The 22975-nt window shown below is 50.4% G+C and overlaps 1 protein-coding gene across 1 annotated transcript in view; it reads left to right on the top strand.

Annotated features, from left to right (window-relative positions):
• Positions 1 to 15130: 15130 nt before the first annotated feature.
• RRAS2 (RAS related 2) overlaps positions 15131 to 22975 on the top strand; it is a 95385-nt gene continuing 87540 nt past the window's right edge. The window contains exon 1 of the mRNA XM_075928015.2: positions 15131 to 15457. Within this exon, the coding sequence (XP_075784130.1) occupies positions 15353 to 15457 (105 nt within the window). The 5' untranslated portion in view covers positions 15131 to 15352. The remainder of the gene's footprint in view (positions 15458 to 22975) is intronic.

The raw sequence follows: 22975 nt of genomic DNA, 5'->3' as shown, positions 1-22975 counted from the left end.
CGTCAGCCCCCTGCCTCTCTGCCTGGCCGCCCTGGGGGCCATGGAGGAGCCGCGGCGGCGCCCGGACGCCGACGTGCCCTGCCGCATCTGGCATCTGGACACCAGCAGTGACTGGTGGGACTGCATCGTCCTGGAGCGCTGGGAAGACCGACAGTGGACCCAGAATTTCAGGATGAGGAGGGACACCCTGGAGCTCTGCGAGTGGGGTGCCCCTGCCCTGCGCAGAAGGGACACTCGCATGAGGCCCGCCATCCCCCTCTGGAAGCTCTCCACGCCGGACAGCTACCGATCCGTCGGGAACCAGTTCGGCGTGGGGAGATCCACCGACGGAGCAGTGCTCATGCAGGTACGGCACTCATCGGTCACTGGATCGGGGAGGGAGAGGGGCTGCAAGGAGGGGATGGGCCACCCCAGGGAAAAAGGGGGGGGGGAGGGAGGAGGCGAAAGTGCCCCGCACCGGTCTCTCCCAGCCATACTACACGCCGCCCGTGGGGGTTGCTTCCGGGAGTGGGGCACGGGGTACTGCTAGGGCACGAACACTCCCAGCCACCTGGGCGCCCCACTGATTCGCGCTTTGCTGTGTCTCTCCGCAGGTGGTCAGGGCCATCAACCGGGTGCTGCTCCACAGGGTGGTCCGCCTCGCCGACCCGGACGCCGTCATCCGGAGCTTCGGCGCCCAGGGCTTCCCCAACTGCGGTGGGGCCATCGACGGGATGCACATCCCCATCCGTGCCCCGGAACACCAGGCGTCCCGGTATGTCAACCGCAAGGGGTACTTCTCCGTGATCCTGCAGGCCGTGTGTGACCACCAGGGACAGTTCACGGACATTAATGTGGGCTGGTCCAGCAAGGCACATGACGCATGGGTGTACCGCAACTCCTCCGTGTGCTAGAGGCTGCAGGCCGGGACCTTCTTCCTCGACCGCCACATCAGGGTCGGGACGTGTACATGCCCATCTGCCTGGTGGGGGATGCCGCCTACCCCCTACAGCCGTGGCTGATGAAGTCCTACACAGGGCACCTCAATCCCTCCCACCAGGCCTTCAATGCCAGGCTGACCAGGGCCCGCATCGTGGTGGAGGGGGCCTTCGGGCAACTGAAAGCCTGCTTTCGATGCCTCCTCACCCGTCTGGACCTTGCCGAGCACAATATACCTCCTGTAGTGGCAGCATGTTCTGTGCTGCACAATTTGTGTGAGAGAAAGGTGGAGGCTTTCCTGCCAGCCTGGATGGCTGAGGCTGACCACATGGCTGGCCACTACGCTCAGCCCCGCACCGCCGCTGTCCGGAAAGCCCACCGGGGGGCTGTCTGGATCCGGAAAGCCCTGCGGGAGAGCTTCCTGGTGGAGGAGGAGGAGGACTGAACTCTCCCTGCATGCCCCACTGGGGCCTTCTTCCACCCTCCCCCCCCTTCTCCTTTCCCCTTCCTAATGTCAAATAAAGACACCTGTTTTGGCAAACAACATCTCTTTTTATTTAACATAAGTGGGGTGGGGGGACGGAGGAGTGAGGGTGGGAGAGGGGAGGGGGAACCTGGGACGAGGGAGCTGGAAGGGGAGGGAAGGGAGGAAGGGAAAGGAAAGCTCAGGGGTGGGGGTCCAGCTGCCTCTCCCGTCTTGCAACACTGCGGGTGAGGGGGCGTCGGGGGGGAATAGGTGTGGAGGTTGGGGCAGGAGGAATGGGGGCTGCGGAGGAAGCAGGAGCAGGGGGAGCAGAGGGAGCAGGAGCAGGAGCAGGAGCAGGAGGAAGCGGGAACCGGTCGAGGAGGCTCTGGAGGTGGCCTCTGAGGGCACGGCCCTGCTCCTCCAGCGCCTCCAAGCTCCGCTGGCGCAGCTGAAGGTCCTCCTGGACCCAGTGGTCCTGGGTGCGGAGCTGGTGATCCAGGAAGCGGAGGTGCCGCCGCTGGTACTCCTCCTGGTTCCTGGCTCTCCTGCTGGCCCGGGCGTGGGTGGCTGTTGCAGGCGGGGTGGTGCGCCCTGCAGGCCCAGGTGCTGCGGCTGTGGTGAAACAAGAGCAGCGGTCAATTCTCCCTGGGGTCCAGGTGGGTGAAACCCAGCCCCCCTCTGCAAGGCCAGGGCCCCTGCATGACACCCAGCTGCTGCTCTGTGGTGGGCAAGGCCCAGGCGCACAGTCCCTGGGCTCCCTCTCCCCCCAGCCCCCCATACACATAAGGGGAGCATGATGGTACTCACATGTGGAGGCCTCCCCAGCCTCGGACAACACAGGTGAGCGGCTCAGTGGGGTGCCTCGGGGGTCCTTGGTCCTGGGCAGGCTGCTGCTCCTGGCTCTCGGTGTCCTCCTCCTCCTCCTTGGTGTCAGGGAGTGGTCCCTCTGCCCCGGGGTCAATCACCACCCGGGGGGCAGAGACAGCATGAGCCCCCAGGATGCGGTCCAGAGCCAGAAAGTTGGGGCAGGCCTCCGGGTTGGCCCCTGGCAGGCAGGCCCGGGAGTAGGACTGCCGCAGGTCCTTTATCTTGCAGCGGACCTGCTCCCTGCTGCGGTGGTGGTCTCTGGCGGCCAGGCTGGTGGCCAGGCTGGCAGCCATGCAGCTGTAGACGGCCGCGTTCCTGTGGCTAGTGCAGAGATCGTGGACATTGGAGGCTTCCCCCCAAACCTGGATGAGGTCCACGATCTCTGCACTAGACCACGCGGGCGCCCTCCTCTTGCGGCCCCGGGCAGGCTCCTGGGAGCCGCCAGGCTGGTCCCGGGAAGAGGGGGAGGGCTGGGGGGCATCGGGTGGCTGGTTCATGGGGTGTCAGGTGCAGGGTCTGCTGGCCCGGTGCTGGCAGCCTTGCAACTGGCACAAACACTGTAGCCAGCCTGTGCCCCTGTAAGGGCTCCGGGACCGGGAGGGGGGCAGTAGAGTTTGCCTGGTGTTGGCCAGAGTGGCCACCAGGGCAAGCTGGGAAGGGCTAGCCTCCCACTAGTTCAAACTAAAGGGCTACACAGCCCTTAGTTCGAACTAGTAAGTTCAAACTAGGCGTTAGTCCTCGTGAAATGAGGTTTACCTAGTTTGAACTAAGCGCTCCGCTAGTTCGAATTAAGTTCGAACTAGCGGAGCGCTAGTGTAGTGCCTATCAAAGTTAATTCGAACTAACATTCGTTAGTTCGAATTAACTTTGTAGTGTAGACATACAAGGGGTACGTCTACACTGGCACCCTTTTCCGGAAATGCTTAAAACGGAACAGTTTTTCCATTATAAGTATTTCCAGAAAAGCGCATCTACATTGGTAGGATGCTTTTCTGGAAAAGCACTTTTTCCGGAAAAGCGTCCGTGGCCAATGTAGACGCGCTTTTCCGCAAAAAAGCCCTGATCATCATTTTCGCGATCGGGGCTTTTTTGCGGAAAAGACTACTGTGCTGTCTACACTGGCCCTTTTCCAGAACAGTTTTTCCGGAAAAAGACTTTTGCCCGAACGGGAGCAGCATAGTTTTTCCGGAAAAACAATGATGATTTTACATTAGATCATCATTGCTTTTCCGGAAAAGCAAGCAGCTAGTGTAGACAGCTTGCAGCTTATTCTGGAAAAGCGGCTGCTTTTCCAGAATAAGTGGCCCAGTGTAGACACAGCCAAGAAGTAATTTTTCCACTATTCTTTGTGTTGATAAGGCCTCAGCTTGAGTATTTATTTCCTTTCCTGAAACATGGCACCTAGAACTGAGGTGGACAAATTGGAGACAGTTCAGAGAAAAGTAACAAAAATGGTTAAAGGTTTAGAAAACATGACCTGTGAGGGCAAATTGAAAAAAATGGGTTTTAGTCTGGAGAAGAGAAGATGGAGAGGGGACATAAGACCCTTTTATGTACTTGATAGCTGTTAGAAGGAGGGAGAAAAATTGTTCTTGTTAACCTCTGAGGCTAGGACAAAAATCAATGGACTTAAAATGCAGCAAGGGAGGTTTATATTAGACATTAGGAAAAACTTCCTATCAGGGTGGTTAAGCACTGGAACAAATTGCCTAGGAACATGCTGTCCCTTCCCATACGTAAAACACACAGCTACGTAGGGTGCCATGAAATTAAATGTCATGGTGTTCTATGAAGCAGACCCCATCCTCAACCCCCTGCAGTCCCTCCACCCGAGGACTCTGCACTGGCTCGTCAGCCCCCATCCCTGGCTGCCCCCTGCTCTCCAGAGGCTGGTGCAGCCTGTGCTCATGAGGTGGCAGTGAATGGCATGAGCACAGGCTGGAGGACTCAGGGGGTGAGTCTACATTGCAGGGCTTACCTTGAAATAAGCTATTCAAATTGAGCCTGCCTCCCTGCCTCTGGTCCATGGGTCCCAACACTGCTAGACCAGACACCATTGCAGCAAATGGCATCCAGGCCAACTGAGTTCCTGCCCCCCCCCCAGCTTTTGCACCCGCACCTCCAACCTTGTGGAGTGGTTGCTCTCCCCATGGGAGGTGGGGTGCCAGTGCTGGGTGGATGGCCCTACCTAAGGAAGTTCTCCAGTCTCCATCATGGGAGGTTTTTCAGAGAAGGTTGGACAAACTCCTGTGTGTGATGGGGCAGGTTTGCTTAGTCCTGCCATGAGTCCCTACATGGCCTTTTCAGACCCCTTCCAGTCCTGCACTTCTATGAGACCATTAATTTCAACACTTCTATAGATCAGACCCCAGGGTCTCAAGTCAGGACATGAGAAAATGAGGAATGCACAATTAGTGACCACTTGCATTGAGTATAAGTGACTTGACTAGCATTACAGGCAGTCCCCGGGTTACGTACAAGATAGGGACTATAGGTTTGTTCTTAAGTTGAATTTGTATGTAACTCGGAACTGGCTCCAGATTCAGCCGCTGCTGCTGAAACTGACCAGGGGCTGACTACAGGAAGCCCGAGGCAGAGTTGCTCTGCCCCCAGCTTCCTGGAATCAGCCACTGATCAGTTTCAACAGTGGCTGAATCTGGAGCCTGGGACAGAACAGCTGGGGCGCTGCCGAGTAGGTCCCCCCAGGACCATCCCGGCAGCACCCCAGCTGCTCTACCCCAGGCGTCCACAACAAAAGCCTGGTCTGCTGGGGGGGGGGCGCACTAGCTGTGCCCCCCCCCCAGCAGACCAGGGAGACCCGGAGCAAAGCCGCAGAGGCGGGGGACCCCGCCGCCTGTGCGGCTTTGCTCCGGGGCAAAGGAGCAAAGCCGCACGGGCAGCGGGGTCCCCCGCGTGTGCGGCTTTGCTCGGGTCTCCCTGCTGTGCTGGGGAGTCCCCCCCAGCAGACCAGGGAGACCCGGAGCAGCTTTTCTCACCCCGGAGGATGCGGTGGCGGGACCGCTGCGCTCTGGGCGGTCCCGCCACCCGCGAGCTCCGGGGCAAGAAAAGCCCCGTTCGTAAGTGCGGATCCGACATAAGTCGGATCCGCGTAAGTCGAGGACTGCCTGTACTCAGGATGTCGGAAGCAGAGGCAGAGATAGAAACCAATTCTTTAGGGCAGTGGTTCCCGGCCTTTTCGAACACAGAGACCCCTTTTCAAGCTATTAATATTTACAGACTCCCAAACAATATAGTGGTTTTCAAACATTCTATTACTTGATCATCATTTGAAATGTATAATAGCTCATGTTATCTGAACAAATATATCAGATAACCAGTGTGTCCACATTGAAATGTAACAACTTTGAGGTGCCATATATTTCTATTGAATAAAATGTTATTGGATCCACCCATCCATTTTTGCTAGCAGCCCAGCTAAACCCTTCCCACTGCTCTACTAGTTTTGGAATGGCTAGAGCAGGGTGATGTATTCAAGAAAGAGAAAAAAATGGTAAAAAGCGACTGACCCGTTAATAAGCTGACTCCAGAGGACAGTCGCAGCTTGTCAGCTGCAGCGTGGGCTGAGGGATGTGCAGACTGCAGGGCACAGAGCTTCTCAGGCCCCATTGGCTGCTGTTCACCCATGTTGCTTCCTCAGTTCCTTTCCCCTCTGTCCCCTGCCCAGCCATGGAGCAAGGGGATTCTCATGGCCAAAGGGAGCTCTGGAGCTGCCAGCTTCTCCAGGGTGGAATTTCAGGAGGGTAGGGGGCAAGGGCAGAACTTCGGGAGCACAGGGTGAACTGGGGGCAGCAGCTGTGCGCTCTGGGTCACGGCTGGCTTTGACCCCTTTCCTTGGATGCTAAGGGAGCAAGGGGAAAGTAAAGTGCTTGCATCCCATGCATGCCTCCAACACACAAGCCAGGCATGAAAGACATGCATTGCATGCAATCACTTTCCCTACTCTCCCATGTAGATGGTATCATGAGCTTTCGTGGGCACAGCCCACTTCTTCAGATGACCAGAGTTATGAGTTGGGGATATGAAAACTTGAAATAAATAGAAGAGGGGACGAGGAGGGAGGAGAGAAACAGAGCATCATTAAGTATCTGGGGAATGGGTATTTAAACCTAATCAGATAGAAAAGTCTGACAGACCTGCCAATAGCAGTCTTGTCACAAACCAGCTCTACAAGCCAAATACACACAGAAGCCCTGGAATCCCAGTTCATCCACAAATTCAATTCACATGCTAATGGACTCAATCGTGATATGGGCTGGTAGGGACTCTACCCACTTAATAACCACTGAAGGTGCTGACAGCTCCCTGAGTGGTATCCTTCCTGTTTTAGGAATCTATCTATTGACTTTGATTTTTATCTACTTAGGTTTAAGTACCCATTCTCCAGATACTTGATGATGCTCTGTCTCCCACCCCCCTCCTTTTTTCTTTCTCTCCTCCTTCCCCTCCCCATCTCCTATTTATTTTAAGTTTTCATATCCCCAACTCATAACTCCGGTCATCTGAAGAAGTGGGCTGTGCCCACGAAAGCTCATGATACCATCTATGTTTCATTAGTCTATAAAGTGCTACCAGACTATTTATTGTTTTTTAGCGTCCAGAGAATGGGATCAAAGGCCAGCCGCATCTCAGTGCACATGGCTGCTGCCCCCCTACCATGATCTGGGGAGTAAGGGAGAAGAAAAGGAAAAGAAAATAAGGATTGAGTCCACTTCAGAGAACCCAATCCTTACTTTTAAAAACTTTCTGCAGACTCCCTGCTGTGCCCTCATGGACCCCCAGGGGACCACAGGTTGGGAACTACTGCTTTAGGGTTGCATTCAACTTAGGGATGTAAGGGACTAGTCAACTATTCAATAAGCAAATGCTTATCAGATAGTTGACTTGACTAATCGCTTCCCCCCACTTGCTGCCTCTATCAGAGAGAGGCAGCAAGGGTCAGGGGATTAGGAGCCGGTGCTGGGGGGAACTGGCACCATCTCTGCAGGGGGCAGGTAAGGCAGAGGGACAGCAGGAAATGGTGTGAGTGGGGACTGCTTCAGTCCCAGCTGGTGCCAGTTCCCACTGCAGGCACTTCTGCTTTTGAAATGTACAAGAGCCCTGTGGGGGCTCTTGTACATTTCAGAAGCAGAAGTGCCGCAGAGAGTACGGGGCAAGCAGGGACTCAAGCAGTCCCCGCTCACCCCGTGTTCTCTGCAGTGCCCCGACTTGCTGCCTGTCATAGAGGCAGCAAGTGGGGGGGAGGGATAGGAGCCAATGCTGGGAGGAGGGTTGGCTTAAAAGCCTGTTCCCCCCAGCATCAACTCTGGGGTGCTGCCTATCAGAGGCAGCAGAAGGGATAGGGGATGCTGCTGTGAAGCAGCCCCTGTTTGTAGGGGTCGCAGCGGGGAGCTGAGCCCCCCATGGAGAGGGGCTGCCATTGTCAAGAAATATGGGCAGAGGCTGCTCTGGCACCAGCCCCAGTTCGCAGCAGATAGGGCTGTCTGCCTCAAACAGGTGCTGCTGGACTCAGCGGAAGCCAGGACTGAGCAATCCTGGCTCACACTGATTGCTGTGTGTCTGCATTTTAAATGTACGAAGAGCCCAGGGGTTCTTCTTACATTTAAAATGCAGAGCAAGAGCGTGGGTAGCTCTGGAGTCGGCACGAGACAGGACTGCTCAGTCCTGGCTTGAGTCAGCTCCTCTGGAGCTACCCTGGCTGTGGCGCTGCAGAGGCGCTGATCAACTAATCATATAGTTAATACAAATTGTATTGCCTGTACAATTAGCCAAATTATTGCATTTTAACATCCTTATTTCAACTGCTGTAATCACAAGACAATCCTGCTTTTCACAATGCACCTTCCCATTTTGGCATCAAACAAAGCAGGGGTCAAACAGACAAGCCTCCTTCTCTGCACAACACCTGATTAGCCCTGTCTATATAATGTAATGATCTTTAATGGCCTTAGGTTTAATTTACCATCTTTTTTTTAAAGGAGGGCCTTTTTGACCATGAGTGATATGGAGATAAATATGGGCAGAATGACCTTGGTCCTTTGGGTCTCCATTCCCACCCCAACATGGTCCTTCACAATCTATTCAGACCAGTCTCAGGGCTATTTTAACCAGTGCTTGCTGAAAATGGACCACAATAGAGCAGTATTTTTTTTAACTTGAGAAATATTAGGAATTCAAGTGTGGCTTGCTGGAGGATTGCTTGAATGTCTAGGAGCACATGCAGGATCTCTCACCGTAGTAGCTGAATGGGTCAGATTTTAAATTCTAAACAAAGAAGTCTTTTTCTCCAGATTTTCATTTGTTATTAATGTTACATAGGTGTAAACAAACAAACCCCACAGCCATAGAATAGTGATAGAAATGTAGCCGTGTTATAGAGTTTTAACAGTCTTGTCTAAAAACCCTTCCTTGTTCAACTGCTCAGCTAAGTGCTCACTCTTTTTCTCTTATGATATCATTTCACTAGTTTTTTAGTTGCCATTTCAGAAATTTAAAACCAAAAAATAACCCTCAAGCTCCATTTATATTTTATAAGGAAAGCAAAAAAGGGGCAAGTTCATTTTTACCTTAGCATGTCATCTTTAAGAAAAAAAGATTTTTTGTGTGATTTAGAGCAGTAATAGGAGGTCTGTGAATGCACACCTAAGACTGAGAGGTCAGCTACCAGAGATTGCAGTTTATTTTATCTCTCTCTCTCTCTCTCTCTCTCTTTTTAAACTGTTTTATGGTAAAAGAACTTGGGGTACCTTTCTGGAAGATGTTCCAAGTACTTCTTTCTGGGTTCAAGAAGAAGGGTTTTTGTTTTTTTTTACTTGGTGATACCTCTCAAGGCCAGGGAATCTGTAATTTTGGGAAGCTTTTAAGCAGAAGCCTATAGAGGCAAGGTATTTTAAGGTCTCTTGTGGGCTTCCACCTTCTGCACTTGGAGTGCCAGAGTGGGGAACAGCGTTGATAAGAGCAATGTTGATTTTTCTTTAGTTACTAGAACAGGTAGATGGACACTAGAGTACAGAAAAGTGATCAGTATCAATGTTTATAAACAGTGCTAGCTGGGAGCATCAAAATAGCATTGCTGCTTCTATCCAAAAGCAAATGTAACTAGGCTACACTCTTAACTTGGATACAAACTGACAAGTGCATCTGGGGAATAATGGCCTGCCTTTCCTTTTTGAACCTTGTGAATACTATGAATGTAGCAAATAATTCAGAGTTCTGATGCATAGCAAAACCAACTGTCCTTTTCATTTTATTTTAGAATTTACTTTGCAATTTCTAAGGCAACTCAACATGTAAAAAAATCTTTCTCTGTATTATACAACTTTTAAAGGGCTTGTTTTATAACTCTGAGTTTAGCCTGGTTGCATTCCATCATCTTATGATCAGCAGAATCCTGGATAGGAAGCTCAACAGAATTCTTTATAAGGTCACAACAGTCAATTCTGGGGGTGTTCCATAAGGCCCTGATTCATCAAGATAAGGAAGCATGTGCCTAGCTATAAGCACATAAGTAGTCCAAAATCAGTGATCTATGAAGGGACGTAAGTGTTGATATACTGAGCATCACAGCACTTAAAATGTAAGTGCCTAGAAAATCACAAGCAGAACTTGGCAATCCCCAAATCTGGGTTTGGTGCCTAAGCTTACTAAAAATGCCTTGGGACAGACTGGCACCTAAGAATTTGATTGACAAAAGCCAGTATACTAGCAAGTAGCCTAAGCTAGTTTATGGTAGATGTTGATCAAAGGGACATATTCTAAGCCCTGTCCCATTCTCAGAGACAGGCACCTAAGTCTAGGCTGCAAGGAAGTGTCTGTCTCTGCTGAGTGCTCCACAAACCAGAACAAGCTGCCTGGAGTCGGGGGGCTTAGGTGCCTTAAACTGTCTTGAGTCAGGTGCCTGCCTCAATTTACACAAAATGTCTGGAGGTGGGGGTGCTCGTCTTGGAACCTTTACTCAGTGTTTAGAGTACTTGCTGGGATGTAGGAGACACAGGTGTAGTTGCTCCTTCTCTGCCAGAGGGGTAGAAAGGATTTGAACAGGGACACCCCACCTCTCAGACTCTGCTAACCCGAACTTTAGGATATTTTGCTGTGGGCCTACCTTAGTTTCTCCTTTTTAGGTTGTGTCTCTGTGGATAAATGGTGACTGACTCACTGGTATAGGGGAGCTAGACTTGGGATCTCCCATGGGTGCCCTAGCCTTCGTTTATAAAGTAATCCTCTCTATCATTCTCTCTGGCCCAATGTCTGTCTGACTGTTCCACAGTGCGTGATAAACTCTGACTCCTCCTACCCTTCTTTCCCTCACTTCCTACCAGAGTTGTTGACTCGAGTCCCACGACTTGAACTCGAGTCCGACTTAAGTCGCCTAGGTGACTCGACTTGAGACTCAACTCAGGTTCATTGTTTGTGACTTGAGACTCGACTTGAGACTTGCTAATTTTGTTAAATCGACTTGGTGAAAAAATTGTTCAAAAATGCCAATATTGATGGCTTGTACAAAAGTGACTTGACATTTTTAAAATTAAGACTTGAGACTCGACTTGGGACTTGTCTCGAAAGTGACTTTAGGAACTCAAGACTCGACTTGAGACTTGAACTGTAGTGACTTGAGACTCGACTTGGACTTGACAATGATGACTTGAAGACAACACTGCTTCCCACATCAGTTTCCCCCAAAAATCTGCTATTCCATCATCATCCTACCTGCCTCTCCACCCAATACAAAGAAAGAAGGTAATTTTATGATTGATTAACATAGCTGCTAGTCATCAACATGTGCATATACTTGTGTGTTTATATTCCTGTTCTCAGCTTTTCATCCATGTGTCTTGGGCTCTGATTTTGCAAACAGTAATGCCCAGGAACAATTTTATGTAGGGGGGTGGAATGTTGATTTCATTCGGTTACTTCCATGTGTGAAGTTAGTCCTTGTTGTAAGTGTCTACAGGATCAGAATAATAAACTGTAAACCCTCCAGAGCTTCTATGGCACAACACACCCTTATTTGTTACTGGGGGGGGGGAGGGGGGCTTTGTGTCTGACTGTAAACATTATTTAAAACAAGCTATCTGGCATTTTCCATATTTGTTTATATATTAATTTTTGGTATCTTATGTTTGGCAAAATACTGCTTTGTTTCTGAAGTTTGATTTGACTGCCAGAACAGACAGATCATAAGTACAGGTTGAACCTCCCTTGTCCGGTATCCTTGGGAACTGACCCCTCCCAAATGAGGGAATTTGTCAGATATGGGGAGGTCCCCTGCCATTGGCCTCCCAGGATGCTCCCCCCTCCCTGCAGTTGGCTTCACTCCAGCCCCACTGCCACTGGGCTCCAGCCTGCAGGGATTAGACTTGGGCTCAGGTCTGCTGTGGCTCCCCAGGATGGAACTCCCCAGCTGCCACTGCCCCCAGGGACGGGGCTTGCTGGCTTCTGCTGCTCACTGGTCCCGCTGCTGCTCTGCCTGGCCAGGGACCCCTGGGGGGCGGATGCTACGTCTACACTGCAGGCTTCTTGTGCAATGAAGAGAACTTCCACAAAAAGTTCTTGCACAAAAGCGCATCCACAATGCAAAAGCGCATCGGAAGAGCAATGTGCTTTTGTGCAAGAGAGCGTCCAGGATGCTGTCTCGCAAGAAAGCTCTGATTGCCAGTCACAGAATGGCCACCAGGACACCTGTGCTTCCTTTGATAGGCTGTTTTTGTCCAAAAAAACCCCATTTCCTGTCCACATACACCTTTTTGCACAATAACTCTTCTGCAAAAAGGAGTTATTCCTCGTAGAAAGAGTAATACCTATACCGCAAAAACCCCTCTGTTCTGTCGATTCACTGTACATTTTCTTGCGCAAAATTGCGCTTGAGTTGTGGATGTGCCACAAGTTTTTGTGCAAAAACTCTGCAGTGTAGACATAACTGGAGCGCCCCGGCCTCCATGGCCCTGCTTCTCCCTTGCCTGCCCGGGGCTCCCCTGGTATGGGGTTCACACTTCCGTACACCAGAGCTCTCTGATCCAGCAACATCTGGACCACGGATGTTGCCGGACCAGAGAATCCCGTATTTTGGCGGTTCAACTTCTACCGGGAACTGTAACACTTGCATGTCTCTGCTTGGAGTTTCTTTTTTTGAAAATTTAAAAAAATATGGAGTACAACTTACTTTAAATGTTATCACCTTTTAACTCTGACGATCAGTCTTGAAAAAAATCAAGACTCTTTTTGTGGAATGATGATAAGGTTTCACTAGTATAACAGCAAGAAAAACAAATGAAAGGATGGAAAGTTAAATAGGAAAGCTAAAAAAGTAAGGGAAATATAGAGATGTTTGCTTTCTGAATAACTTTAAACTAATGAGGTAAATTATGCAGCATGACACTTACTTTGGCATTAGCTGTGAGTGGGCTTAGGGGAGTATTGCCATTTGCCCCCTCTTTCCCTAGAACTTTGGCCAAGGAGCTTAGCAGAGCTCTATGGGCTGTGTTGGGTGAAATCCTGCCCCTACAGAGGATAGGGTGTTAGTGTTGTGCTTTTTCACATTCCCCCAGTTGTAAGCTTCTGAATAAAATCAGCATGCATGTGCTAAATGTTCTGAAAATTGCCTTTGTAGTGGCGATTTTTGTAGTGGACAACTCCCAGGGCAAAACTCTCTGATTTTGAAGGAACTAAAATTTCATCCATTCCCCATATGAAAATAAATGTTTTAGTATGATTATCACAGATCTCCTAAAATTCAAGCACGGTTTCAAAACATTGGAATGAATACCTGAAGAATACTTCAGCTGAACAGTCATTGCTGTGTGTTCTTTTCTCAGTGATTCATGCTCCAGAGTCCAGACATTTGAAATACATTGTTTTCCTATGTTCTCTATAGTTCTAGGTCAATGATTATGAGAGGGACATGGCACACATAATGAAATTACTAGCAATGTTCCATCAGCTGGATGAAGAAACACCTAAATGTAGAACTCTGATCTGACTGTTCTTCTAGGGGTATCTTTCAGATAGTAGACATATTTTGACTGGTCACAATATGCAACTCTGGTATTACAAATGTTGGGATGTTTCTATATTTAATAGCTCTTTATTGTGGCTTTTATGCTGCTGGGGAATAGCCTTATCTATATAGTGACACATTTCAGACAATGCTTGATCTGTCACGTGATATAATCTTTTTAGTATGAAAAAGAAAATGTAAACAATGTTTTCTTTTTCAGTGAAAAGGACTCATGCTAGAGTTCAAATGAAGTAATTTGAGAAAGGTGAGCCACTGGTGAGATCCTGTCCCATTTTAGAGAGCTCCTAGCAATTCCTATAGTGTTTCCATTGTAAGACACTGTTTTCAGTTATTGCTAAGTTTGTCAAACTTGGATATAGGGATGTTAGTGTTGTGCTTTTTGGCATTCTCCTGGTTTTAAGCTTCTGAATAAAATCAACAAGCATGTTGTACTACATTTTCTGAAAATTGCCTTTATACTGGGGATGCTGCAGTAGATGATTCAAGGGGCTTAATAGAACGTTTTTCTGCAATTGCTCCTCCTAGCAGCCAAACAGCCTGGGGCTTTATGCTGCTAGAAACTGAGAGCAGGGAAACTCCTGTGTTGCTACTGCTCCAACTGCAGTGCTCTGGGAGTATGTCAAAGGTAAATGACTGGAATGCCAAGAGGTGATAGAAGTGGGCAGAGGCAAGCTGTGGCAATGGGATGGGGGGAGAGGACATGGTGCAGAGAGGGGGGGGGCATACAAGGGCAAAGGGAGAGTAGAATCAGGCTGGCAGGGTACAAGATAGGTCTGGCAGCAGAGGGGATCTGTGGAGGGATAGTGAAAGAAGAGTCTGAAATGATTACTAAACACAGGAATAGAATCTAGGATTTGTCCAGCGGGTAATAGCCTACTACTGTTAGCCATCACTCCATTAGCCTCAGTGATAGGGTTTTGCTATTAATGCAAAGGCTCCAAGTCTACTGATGCCCCCATTTTGAACATACAGTCTGGTAAAAGTGCTAAGTATTCTAGAAATTGGATTTTAGGTGCCTCCGTTTGGATTCATGAAATTAGTGGACAGCAAATCAGCAATGATAACTGTGGCTTCACTCTCTTTGTTCCTCTATTCCCCGTCTGTAGTACAGACATAAGGAGCGGCGCTGCGCATAAGAAGGTCTGGTGAAGATGAATGAATTCAAGACAGTGAGGCGTTCCGCTGGCAGGTGCGGAGTACTACCGAAAGGCCCAGGCGGGAATGCATCCGCTGTTAAGCACCGGCTGAATGCCGTCCGGTACACATGGCACCCGCGGCCACCCAGGCCAGGTGTATAAAACTAACCCCCGCGCACCCAGCATGCTGGCTAGTGAAAGCAGCAGGCTCCACAGCCGCGGGGCTGCGCTCCATGCCCCAGGCTGGGAGGGGTTTCCATTTACACGGGGACTATTGCGCGGCCGCTGCATAGCGGGGGCCCGGGCCCGTGGCAGGAGCCGCGCGGGGAGAGCCCACGCAAGCGGGCAGCATAAAGGGGAGGCGCGAGGGCTGCTCTCGGGGGCACACGCGGTCCGTTTCCACGCTGTGGCTGCGGGGAGCCCGGCTGGCTTGTGGCGCATCAGAGACAGCCCGCCGCGGGGGGGCCGGCCGGCCTTTGCTTGCTGGGAGGGGACGGTTCTGGCCTCCCGGCCCGCACCCCAGGGCAGACACCGCCCCCAGCTCGCCCGCCACCTGGAGCGGCTCCCTGGCCGCCGGCACCGCCCTTGCATCATCCTGCCCCGGCTCCCCCCTTCGGCAGCCCCTCATGAATATTCCTCGTCATTAGCATAATGAGAAGGCGGCCCCGCCCCGCTGACGGCCATTTGTAGCCGCGCTGGGGCCGCCGCGCTCACTTGGCCCGGAGCCGCCGCGGAGAGGAGCCGGCAGGGCGCGGGCCGGCAGCGGGATCTGCTCCCCCGCCCCGCGGAGCTTCAGGCGCTGCCGCCGGCGCGGCCCCCGCCCCGAGGAGCAGCAGCAGCGGGGCCTGCGGCTCCCAGCCCGGCCCGGCCGGAGGCGGCGGCGCAGGGAGGCTCCCGGACCCGGCCCGGCGGCGCTGCCGGCGCGTCTCCCCGATGGCCGCGGGCTGCAGGGACGGGCCGGGGCAGGAGAAGTACCGGCTGGTGGTGGTGGGCGGCGGCGGCGTGGGCAAGTCCGCGCTCACCATCCAGTTCATCCAGGTGAGCGGCGCCCGCCCGCCTGTCTGTCTGTCTGCCTGTCTCCGGGAGCCGCGCCGAGGGGAGGCCGCGCTGCCGTCCCCGGTTCCCCGGGCGCTGCCTGGCTTCGCCTCAGAGGCTCCGTCTAGCTGCCCGGGCGCTGGCGTGGGGCGGTGGCTCTACTGGGAGTGGGGCTCTGCTCCCCGGGGCTCTGCTCCCCGGGCACTGGTGACGGCTTTTCCTGGTGTGGGGGGCAGGTCTCTCCCCTAGCGCTGGTCCCTGGGTGCTGGTGAGTGGGAGTGAGATGGCCTGTTTTCTGGGCGGTGGGGTGGCTTTCTCTGGGAGAGTTGTGCCTGCCCCGTTCCCGTGCTCTGAGGGCGAGGGTCTGGACACTCCCCTCTTAGCAGAGTTCAAGGGTGGGAATGCTGGTGAGGCAGTTTAAGCTTGTGCTTTGAAGTGTGCAGTGTTGTAAGAACCAGGTGTTAGACCAATGACTTTCAGTGTGACCTTTAGCAAGTACCTTGTCTGCTTCTTGCCTTAGTTGACCTTAGTGACACAATGTGAAAGCTGCTTTTCCAAGGTCCTTTGAAGATGCATTGCCAAGTTTAGATCTAGGTGAGAAGCAAACCTTGTAGAAAGCTTTGGGAGTGAGGGCTACCCCATGTGTGTCACTCTAGTTCTGTGGTCACCAACAGGTCGATCGTGAGCTATTGGTCGATCGCGAGGCCTCAACCAGTTGCTCGTGAGGCGTCCTGTCTGTCCTGCCCCCATTTCCCACCCACCCCTAAGAAGCCCCGCTACTTACCTAAAGGAGGGCTGGGTCAGCCCAGCGGGAGGCTTGCAGGGGGTTTCCCGACATGCACGTGCGTGGGAGGGGGGGGGGTTGGCCGCCCGGGGCAGGTGTGCGCGCGGGGCTTCCCTGCGCCGGGGGATGGTTGGCCCCCTGGGCAGGCGCACGTGCGTGGGATTTCCCTATGCGGGAGGAGGGATGGTCGACCCCGGGGCAGGCGCGTTCGTTCAGGGCTTCCCTGCGCTGTGTGGGGTCGGCCCTGGGGCAGGCAAGGGCTGGTTTCCCTGGAGGGAGGGGAGAATCCTGGGAGGAGGGAGATGCAGGGGACTTGCCGCCTCCACTGGCACCCCACTCCCCAGCCACAGAACTCTGTCCCCACTCCCCTGGCCCCAGCTACAGAACTCTGTTCCTATTCCCGTCCCCACTCCCCGAGCTCTGTCCCCATTCCTGTCCCCACTGGCACCCTGTCCCCAGCTGCAGAACCCTGTCCCCACTGGCACCCTGTCCCCTGCTGTAGAACCCTGTCCTCTGCCCTCCCAGCACCCTGTTCCCTCTCCCCTGCCCCTAGCTGCAGATCTGTCCCCACAAAATGTATAATTATAAATGCTTCATTTTAGATTTAAATAGCATGATTAAAAAATGGACCATTTATTTCATAACTCTAAACACCTGATTTTAATTTTATGAATCGCATAATTTAAAAATAAACTGTTTATCAGAGTGTGTAAGTAAGGGCTGGGGATAGCAAGTGATGGACAGGAGGAGAATAGAGAGGGCGGGGCTTCAAGGAAGGGGCTGGGCTTCAAGGAAGGGACGTGGCGGTAGATCTTCGTCTGTTCTGAGATTTAGAAAGTGATCTTGGGTGTAAAAAGATTGGAGACCACTGCCCTAGTTGATGTTTTCATAGAGCTTCATTTGAAAGCTTGGTTTCTTTTCCAAGACCACTGGTTGGACATGTGTCCTATTCTGTTGTATCTAGAATATTGCATTCTAGATAGGATAGAATACTACACATGTCCAGCTGGTTTTTGGGGGGCAGAGGTGTCCCCATTCATGTTTGCATAGAACCAGAGGGGGGTTCTCCCTTTCCTAACAATTGCAATATTTTAAAATGCTTTCTCATTAGAATTTGCTTCTTGTAGCATTGTCAACATTTAATTGGCCATCTCATCTAATGGTTTTCCCCAGCTAAAAAGGTTACAACAGTGAATTAATGCTTTACTGAGGGGTGGGGAGGAGATATTGAAGGATGTCAGTTGTATGTCAGAAGCTGCTACCTGGTAGGCCATAATCACTAAATATAACTGGTTGTGGAAAATGAAGAAACCTGTTTAAAACTTGTTAACAGGAAATTTATATACTTGGAAATGAGCAACAAGAAAATAAGAAGGCTGGTTTTATGAGGACAATGAAAGCTTAAAGAAAAAGTGTGTGTGTGTGTGTGTGTGGGGGAGGTGGCTGGGGGATATGCATAGCAAAGTAAAGGAGAATGTTGGTATTCTGGTCTCTATCCAGCCAAATGTTTGTATTAAAGTAATTAGCGATTTAGCTAATGGTGTTGACATAATAAATTATTCAGCTCAAATAGGGGTGGTTTCTGCCCTTCAGTTGTTGCTTCTTATCGTCTATATTTAAAAACACTAAGCATAATATCAGGATCAAATTAGGAAGACGTTTTCTGTACCAACAAAAGTTAGAAGCCTTTTAAAAGAGGATTCTGTAAAAACTGATCAACTTGATGGAGAAATACTGGCATGCAGTACTGTTTTCTAGCCCAAGCCCAATTGAGGTTATGTCTTCACGAGAAATGCTGCACCTGGGCTGCAGTAGCCTTTTGCTGTAGACATTCACTGTGGTGATGGGGAGAATTCTCCCATGCCTAAAGTTAATAGTCCATCTCTCAGAGGTGATAAACAGATGCTTCAGTCAGTCTAAAGCTGTCTACACCAGAGCATAGGTCACCATTTCTCAAAAGCATCCACCAGGGGTTTTCCTTGCTGCCAGGGCAGCTGACTCAGGGTTCCACATTGGCACTATCTCTTTGAAATGTACAAGAGCCCCCAGGGAGGGCTCTTATACATTTCAAAGCGAAAGCTCCCACATGGATTGCATGGAAGTGGAGTCCCCCTAGGGATTGTGGGAACTCAGTCTTGCACTGGCCCTAGGCTAAATGCTGTGCTTCCTCTTTGAAAGCACAGGAGCCCCTGCTGGGGACTCCTGTACACTTCAAAGCTGGCATGCCAGTGTGCAGGTCAACTAGGGAGTCCCTAGCTGATCCTGGGCTCTGTGCAGCGCTGCTGCTTTTAAATACCCTCTCATTTTCTCTCTCCCCCCCCCCCTCCCGCTGCCTCTCTGAGAGCTTAAAGAAAAAGGTGAAGAAGAAACCTGAAGAAACACCAACCTTTCCCCCCCCCGCCCCCCTCGGCTGGAGGAGTCCCAGGCTGGTCAGAGCCCTGAGACCTCCATGTGCATCTGCCTGGAGGAGTCTCTGGTGGCTGAAGCCTGGAGCAATTCTCTACCCCTGCACCATGCCCCCCTCCTCTCCCCGCCAGCCACAAGAACTCTGTCCTACTTGCCTGGAGGAATCCCTGGTTAGCTGCAGCCATGCCTCCTCCTCCCTTCCCAGAGGAAAGCTGCCCCCAGGGAAAAGCTTCTTGCAAGATACTTTTGCTATGCCCTAGGCAGATTGTGGAGCTGCTGAAGCAGAAATATCTGCTACTTGACTTCCTCTGTCAGTTAACTAGATAATCGTGTAACTGCTGAAGATCTTAGTGGTTACACATGCTGCGGACTCTTCAGTATGAAGCTTAAATAAGCTTCATACCACAGTCTTCAGCAAAACCTCCCGAGGAGCAGGGCCGCCTGCCCCAGCTGGCTTCTGTCTTGGAGAGGAGACTTTGCTGTGGACCCTACAACCACCGAGCCAGTGTGTAACGTGCAGGGGGCTGGGCCACGCCCACCATGGACAGAGGATGTTCTAGTCAGCTGGCTGGAGCAGTCCCTGCCTGTGGTGGGCCCTGTGGGGCTGGAACAGCTCTCTGCCTGGGGCTGGTGGGGAGCTGCTCCAGCCCCTATGGTTAACCAGACCTGGTAAGCTTGCTGCAGCTTGCTTTCTGGTTGACCTTTCACATCCCTACTGGAGTCCAGTCAAAGCATTTTTTAATTTATTTCAGAACTGTTGTACAACCATTTTTACCAAAAAAGCAAAAAACCCAATACATAGGCAAAAGTGTTCTTCAGTGGATCTAGCAAAATAGAAACGCAAAGGATTTGCACAGAGTGGATGTGTATTTTTATTAGTGTCTGAACCTTCCCACTCCCAAAAAGTTATGTAAATTCTGATTGAGCTGTCTCTAAGTACATATTACTTAACTTTAGAAAAAATGAAAGCATTTAGAAAAAGTCAGTGTTGTTGTGAGAACCCCTGGCATAGGTTGTCCTAACTATACTGCTCATGGGTGTGCATTTTTCACACTGCTGAGGGATATAGCTGGTGTTGAACTAGCTTTTAGAGTATACTTAGCTTGAAGCACATTTAAATTGTTTGGTTTTGCATTGCTATTGCTGAGTGCTTAAACTCTGCGTCATTAGAACCACTATTCTGTCACTGTTGTGCTTCAGGAAAGGCAACAACAGGTAATTGGGTTATGTATCTCAGTTTTATTAGAAATGTTCCCTTTCCTGTTTTTTGCCTTTTTTTTCCCACCCATATCATGTCATTTTTCTCCTATTCCTCTTCTCTGTTTTATGGTTTTTGATGTTTGTAATACTGATTTGAAGGTGCTTTTTTTTTTTTTTTACAAAAAGCTCTCTGAATCTGTTCACATCATGCCTGGATTCTTTTAATTATCTGTTCTACTGGTATGGATGACAGCGAAGTAACATGTTGTAGGAGGGAAAGGAGTATGGGGTGGATTTTTCAGTGCATTAGTTTCCTCCTTTAGGTGGGAGTCTGACATTAGGATTCCAAGTACTTTCTATACTAATGTGCATATATATCTTCCTTTCACAGGCTTATTTAGCCATGTTAAGTAATGTTCTGGTGGGATAGTAGACTATGCAGTGCAGGCCAAATGGAGTTTTCTGTACAATTGTTTTCTAAAGCTGGAAAGGGGTGTTGCCTGTGATCTACATTAAAATTAGTATATTAAAAGCTACTTATAATAGTAATTGATATCCTTGTTAGGTAGTTGTGTATTTGGGACTATTGGGGTGAGGCCTTTTAAGCCAGAATGGATAAACTCAGCAATAGAAAGTGAAATGCAGCCATTAAATGAGCTGTAAGTATCTGTGTTATGATGTAGCTACTTCATTTTATGAACATATTATTTTTGGCTAGCTGTCAAATTTTATTTTTGGCTGTTAGTATGGAATGCTGCAAGTTTCTATGCAAATTTTGCAGGAGAGTAATCCAATCAGAGGTGGGAAGATGAAAATTAATTGTAAACCTTTTGCTCCATTCTTCCTTGCTTGTAAATGCAGATAATTAACTTATCCCTGGGTGAGTGAAGCTAAAATTTGGATTACTGTTCAGATTCAAATTTGATACAGTTGCCGTAGATAGTATTGCCTGTTCCGCATTGCCTGCACACACAAATTACATAGAGGCAGTGCATGTCAGCCATGGGCATAGTGGTACTACTGTTGAACCAGGCTTAATTGCAAGTGTGGCTCTTGGGATATCAGCATGTGATGATATCGATCTATTGTTTTTTTTTCTTTTTTCTTTGTTTGGTTTCTTGGACCTGACTACAGTGTGGGGGCATTAATACTAAAGGTATAGCAGGTGCACTTGTGGCCTGGAGAGGATGAGGAGGAGGATTATCATCTTTGTAGGATTCCTTAGAGGAGCATTTTGACTCTTAAGGTGTATCTGTTATTGGATTTGGGGGTGTGATTCTGAGCACAAAGCTATGTACTTGGCCTAGCTTTCTTTCTACTGTGCTAAAAATATAGCCTCCAAGGAAGGTGGCCTGATCTCTGGTAAGCAGTGAGTACCTGGAGCAGGTAGCCCTATGTTTCTCAGATGGGGCCACCAGGTGTTTTTCTTGCAGCTGCAGCTTCCTGGGTGAGGAATTTGGGTCGAGTGGGTGGAACAGGGGATACAAAGCAGCAGCTCTTCCCACAGGACTGCTAGCAGGGATTGTGCCTTGCCTTCTAGAAAGAGACATGTTTGAGGAACAGGAAGCCAGTGAAGTGAGTTCCCCACTTTTGGGTGATGAGTCTCCAGCCGCTTGGCTTCAGGCTCCATCTCTAGGCTCTGGATTTTTGGGCTCTGTCCCTCAGCCATGCGGCAGCAGGCTCCAGCTCTGGTCCATGAGTTGTAGGGTGCAGTGGGTTCCAGCCAAGGCTCACCCTCTGTTCCCTGGCCCTGCTGCCTCCCTATCCATGTCCAGGGTTTCATTTGTACCCTGGCTTGCCAAGGCTGAGTAAGTCTGCTCTGAAAAGTATGTTAATATCTCTTTTCTCAGCAGACTTAGTAGCTAGTTGGGAGACTGTGACAAGTGATGTTAACATACAAGCATTGCTTTTCACAGCAGTTGCTACAGGGAGAGGAGTGGGCTGAGGCTGTGTTGCTCCTCTTCCTGCTGCAGCTGATGAGTAGGGGGTCAGGCCCCCTGCTACATCCTGGCCCCTGGGCCAAATTAAGGGGTCGGGTGGAGTATGGGCAAGGCCTGGGGTGGAGGCAGGACCTGGAATGGAGCAGCTGTGTTCTAGTTTTAGTACGGTAACTCCATGAGAGCCAGCAAGAGTCTCTCCCCTCAAGCTGGGAATTATGCTTGCTGCTCCAAGTGTACATATCCTTAGAATTAAAACATTTTTTAAAGTTGGTTCTTCATACTTGCTGTATGGTTCTAGGAACAGCAAAAGATGCAGTTTAATGGGTCTCTTATGTCACAGGTAGGGCTGTAAGCAAGTAGTCAACTACCCGACTACCCGATAAACTTAAACTTATCAGGTAGTCAAGTGGCGTACTCTCACCACCCCCCTGCTGCCGCCACCTCGGCATGAGGCAGCAAGCGGGGAGCGGGGGAGGACACAGGGGACTGGCTGGCTTAAAAGTGCTGGGGGAACCGGCTATCTCCATGATGCTGCTCACTCTCCCCTCCCACTGCCTTTATCAGAGGCAGTAGGGGCAGGGTGAGGCACAGCCTCTGCCCATGGTGGGCTGATGCTGCTCTGGCAGCAGCCCCTGTCCAAAGGGGTCCCAGTGGGGAAGATGGGGGGGGGGGGCCCTCCCCCAAGGACAGGACTCCTGTCGGTGGCCATCCCGGGCTGCTGAAACAGACCTAGCGTAAGCCAGGATTGAGCAGTCCCAGCTTGTGCTGGCTCTGGGCGCTACCCCCACTGTGGCTTTGCAGAGCTGTCCTTATTGACTAATCGTGTAGATGATAGAAATTGTCTCGACTACACAATTAGCCAAATAACTGCTCTTTAACATCCTTAGTCACAGGACCAGGCACTAGAAACCAGGAAGGCTGTTGTTTTGTAGCAGAAGGCTTCATTATTTTGCTGCATTTTGCTGCCTTCCTGTGGCAAACCAAGTGTGAGAGAGAGAAATGGTTACGAAATAAATCTCTTTACTGTATTAACAATAATCATATGTCTTTTTTTAGAATCAGTTGCTTCAGACAACTTGCACAGCTCACTTCAGAACTTCATCGGATTAAGGAGTAAACTCAGTTGAGGATTGCACTACCTAGTACCAAATACAGAGGTTCTGTCCTCTCTACATTTGTTACTTGGGTTAT

This window comes from Pelodiscus sinensis, chromosome 5 (assembly GCF_052426305.1).
Source record: "Pelodiscus sinensis isolate ZL-2025 chromosome 5, ASM5242630v1, whole genome shotgun sequence".
NCBI classification, from domain to species: Eukaryota; Metazoa; Chordata; order Testudines; family Trionychidae; genus Pelodiscus; species Pelodiscus sinensis.
Note: the sequence above shows the minus strand (reverse complement) of the source record. Positions and strands in the feature narration are given on the sequence as shown.